This window comes from Benincasa hispida, chromosome 6, assembly GCF_027475165.1.
Source record: "Benincasa hispida cultivar pf3 chromosome 6, pf3_genome.v1.1, whole genome shotgun sequence".
Classification (NCBI taxonomy): Eukaryota; Viridiplantae; Streptophyta; class Magnoliopsida; order Cucurbitales; family Cucurbitaceae; genus Benincasa; species Benincasa hispida.
The window spans coordinates 43,884,769-43,889,372 of NC_143483.1; the positions used below are offsets into that span (position 1 = coordinate 43,884,769).

At 34.8% G+C, this 4,604-nt stretch overlaps 1 protein-coding gene across 1 annotated transcript; it reads left to right on the forward strand.

Moving 5' to 3' along the window:
- Nucleotides 1-463: 463 nt before the first annotated feature.
- Nucleotides 464-4,099, forward strand: LOC120078783 (RING/U-box superfamily protein). Its single transcript, XM_039033092.2, has 7 exons — nt 464-684; nt 1,538-1,632; nt 1,726-1,805; nt 1,895-1,950; nt 2,051-2,163; nt 3,045-3,106; nt 3,705-4,099. Exons 1-7 carry the CDS (start codon nt 546-548, stop codon nt 3,994-3,996), a joined length of 837 nt encoding a protein of 278 aa, XP_038889020.1. The 5' UTR covers nt 464-545; the 3' UTR covers nt 3,997-4,099.
- Nucleotides 4,100-4,604: the final 505 nt, after the last annotated feature.

A 4,604-nucleotide genomic window follows, 5' to 3' on the forward strand; every position in this document is an offset into this window, starting at 1 on the left:
AGATAGTCAAACCTCGAATATCAACATGCATTCTTCAAGGAGAAGAGTCTCATATCTTTCAGATCACGACTATAGTGGCAAGTGCATAAAGACGACTGACGAGAAACCTACGAGGAGTGCTTGACTGAAGTTCGGAGAGGAAACAGGAGCAAATTTTAGAGAAAAATCTTCGAAGAGAAATGCTTTGAGAAGGAAATGAAGGAAATGAAGGGACATATTGTTGTAAAATATTCGTAGAGGCGCCCGGATATCAAACGGTCTGAGGGCTTTTTAAAATTGGAGGTAATTTTGGAATTTCGCATGAACAAAAGAGTACTGTTAGAAAAGTTTTTAGGGAAAGTTGGTGGTAGAAAAGCTTTTAGGGAGAGGTTATTGGTAGAAAATTTTTTAGTGGTCGATTTGTGAAATTTTTGGAAAACAATATTGATTTTTAAAAGCTCCCAACCAAATAGTTGCGCAAGGGATTCAACTGTAATTTAATCTAATTTACATATATATTGAGTGTCTGCTGGTCGATTGATCGAGTTATCGTTCATTGTAAACCCATGTCGGAAAGGGCCATGGAATTGCAAAGCACGGCGCCAGTGGAGACAGCGACGAGCAGTTCCTTTTCCGACGATACCAATCCTTGCCCGATCTGCCTCGGACTCATAATTCAACCTTCCTATCTCGACAAATGCTTTCGTACGTCTTTACTTCTCTCAATCTGTTCCTTCTTTCGTTTTTCTTGAATTTTCCAGTCATCTAAACAGAAATTAATTAAGAAAAATTGTTCGTTTTTATGAATTGGGGTTTCTTTTTTCTGATTCTTATAGTGACCCACTTGTAAATAATCCATTATGTGTTACTGTATCACCAGAAGAAGTAAGAACCACTCTGTTGTCCTTTTAGGGGATTTCAGCTTTTAGCTCTTCCCCAATTATCACGGTTTCTGCCATTGTTACTCGTATTTGATGAACGAAATTGTTTGATGATTATAGTATTTTAAAAGATAATTAACTGGATTCATTTGGGATAAAGGTAAACTAGCTAATTCTTTAGCTTTGAGTGGACATAAAGTTCTTCTGGAGGTTCTCAATTTAATCCAATGTACTCAGCTCTTCAGTGCTGTATGTATGCTTTATGTAAGCCATTTGAAGTGTTTATTATGGCATCTTCTTCTTTGAGGAAAACAGAAACAGCAGCTAGAATGTTTTAGGTTTCTTTGATATGTCGAGTGTAAATTTATTTTTTGTATACTTCCTTATGTCTGGGCTTGAATATTAGTTTTGATTATGTTCTGCAATGCACGGAATATTGAAATGAAAGAGTAAATATCACTTACCTTAAGATTTTGCATTTTGTATCATGTTGAGTATCGATAATTTCCAAAGTTAAGCCTTAAAGTTTGGGTGAATATGATCATTTAATTAACCCTAGTGATTCTATTTGTTCATTCACGTTAAGTACAACATACTATTTAGAAAAAAAAGGAATGTTGAAACACTTTGTTGAGGAGTTTGAATGGTTCTAGCTTAACTCTATTTCTGTCTTGCAGATAAATTTTGTTACAATTGCATTTTACAATGGACCAAAGTGGTTTCTGGGAAGCACTCCTGCATGCTCTCGTCCATTAAGTGTCCTTTATGCAAGGTTCAATTTTCCTTCCCCTCTTAATCTCGTTTTATTGTAGCATTCTATATTTTCTGTATTGCATTTCTTATTTTTTTTATACTTAAACACCAGACAGAAAGTTCTTCTATAATACACGGATTAGATGGACACTGTCTCCAAAGACATTATGTTAATCGGGATTTTCAGGATAGGTATCTTCCTGTTGATACTTCCCCTAGGTTTTCTAATCTTATTTTCTCTGCCTTTATTGACTGTGGTTTATAATTAATGTTATTTGCAGCTTTATCTTATCAAAAGCTCACAAGTATAGATTACAGTGCTATTATACTGAACCAGGTTTGTCTTTTGTTTATTGTTCAACTCGTTATGTGATGATGCTCCGACATTTACATCCAGTAACTTGGATTTATGAATTTCCCTAATTGTCTACATGTAGGTTTCTTGGATGACATATTCAATGTACAGAGGTACTGGAAGTTACGGAAGTATCTCCAGGCAAACCAATGGCTTGAAGTTTGGTTGAAAAGGGAACTTCAAGCTTTGATTCAGGTTCCTGTCTTAGTTTCTTACATCACATTTGTACTTCTATGAGATATGCTTCCTTTGGCCCTTTTTTTTCTTGGAGAATTGTTTACATCCAAAATCAAACAACAATCTCAAAACCAAAAATGCTGGTGGGAAAGCCATTCCTCATTCCTACATTCTCCTACAGTCGGATTCTTGGGGAAATGAATTCTATCACTGCACCTAGTAGTTAATGAAATTCTTAATTCCAAAATGCCCCCGTCGTTTGCCCATCAATAAATGGACCATTTGTTATGGAGACACAAGACGCTAGAAAGCATTTTTTTTTTTCCTGCAAATCATCTCAAGGCTTTCAAACAAAGGCATCCAAGCAATTGGTATCCCATTGAAACATAGAATCCATAGATTCTGTCACCTACTTGCGTCAAGCACAAATGAAATGGCTGATCATTCATTAAATTCATGAAGTTTCTAAGACTTCACTAATCAGGCTTACGCTTTCGAGTTCATAATGAATGAAATTCACCCTGGACGAAGATCAAATCTCTCTTCCGCATAGGCATATAAAAAGGTAGGAGAAGGTTGGGGTTTCTCCCATTTGTGGCATAGTGGCCCCTAGGAGGTTTTGTCTCCTCTAAGGAGGGGGATTTATCTGTTAATTGAGGATTTGTGAACTCTATTTTATTCTCAATGTTAAGGAAAACTGTGTATTGTGGAAGTAGGCAAGATGAGGTAAAGATGTGTCACTTTAACTATGAGGATTTGTGAACTCAGTTTTAGTAGAGAAGGAATTACTTCGACAAAACCGCGTTTCTATGGCATAGTTTCTTGATTTACCCATTCTATTTCTCTGCATTACAGTTCATTGTGGATGATGACTGATAGTGTCTCCTTCCCTTTTACAGGAAGAAGATATTGACATCATTATGCACCACCTACTTGGTTTTATTAATTCATTTTTTAGTAGGTAATAACCATCCATTATTGCATTCTATACTTTCATCAAATAGAAAATTGGATAAAGAACACAACTTTCATGGTTAGTCCCTAAACTTTAGTTCGTAATTAGTCTCGGCAAATTTTAGTGTAAATTTTATTTATATAAAAATTTAGTATTTTGTTATAATATAATGTCTGTATCATGAAAAGTATTGTCAAAATTTAATGGAATTTCTTACTCTTGTAGATCAATAAACTAATAAGGGATCAAATAAGTGGTTAAATAATAAAACTTGACGCTAGTTTGATGAGATTTTTCATGTTAGAAACTAAATCATTACGATAAGTACAGAGACTAAGTTGTTGCATACTAAAGTTCAATAACTAAATTGTTAAAATTTCAAAGTATATGGACAAAATTGTTACCCACCAAACTTTAGGGATTTTTTTATTTTTTGGTTAATGCTTTTCATTCCGGTTTGGCATGTAGAATCTTTTGAAAACACCCATTTTCATTTATCTCTCTGACTATCACCCATCACCTATCCACATGAATGTAAATATACATGATATGATACATGATTACACCCTAAAACCTGCTTCTTGTTCTCTGTCTTTCCTTAAAGAAATGAACCTAGGTATCAAACAGAAACGCCTGAACTGAAGAGGGAAACGTTTAACCGCATGGTCCTTGATGCAGCAAAGCCATTCCTGTCGGCAAGAGCAGACCGATTCGTGCTTGAGTTGGAGCTGTTTCTTGCTTCAGGTTTGAACATTGAAGCGTATGATTCGGTTTACTTGCAAAGGTTGGGTTGGAATGAGCCTGTAGTGCCGATCATGGCTATCAAAGAAGATCTTGGACTCAAACCTGTAACTCCATACTTGTATATCTTTGAATATGACCCTGATGATGATTAAACAAGTTCTTACAAAATTGGTTTCTGTGACAGTAACTGCTGTGTGTTATCTCTCCACCTTCCAATATGAGTTTAATGAAAAGTTGGTCAAATCTGATTATAAATTGTCATTTGAAATTTGGTAGCTCTTTCACTGGAATCTGTCAAGTTGTTTGCTGTAACTTTTGGTTATTGAATTTGATCATCTTCTAACTACATATTAATATTTCTCTCATTGAGATTGGCTGCGTACCAGACCCCCCATCAGCACAGACAGAATTAATTGGTTTCGGGTTGGTTTTGGCCAAAATCGATTCTAAGTCATATATAAGAGATTAAAAATTGATGTCAATTTCTCTTTTAAACAAAATCAAATTGGTTACCAATTCCAACCAACTTCTGAAACTGCTAAAGCAATCTAAGTGAAGTTAACTGATTCAAATGGATATTAAATTGATGCATTGTTTCTCAATGGTTGGCCACAAATAAATTTTCAATTTTATGCTTTAGAAAATCAATTAGTTACAAAGTAATCTTTAAGAGACTTTAAAATTTTGTTTAAATTATAGAAAACGTCCTTCACGTTGCCCAATTGTCCTATGAAAGGAAAAAGTAATAGTTTAGAAATAG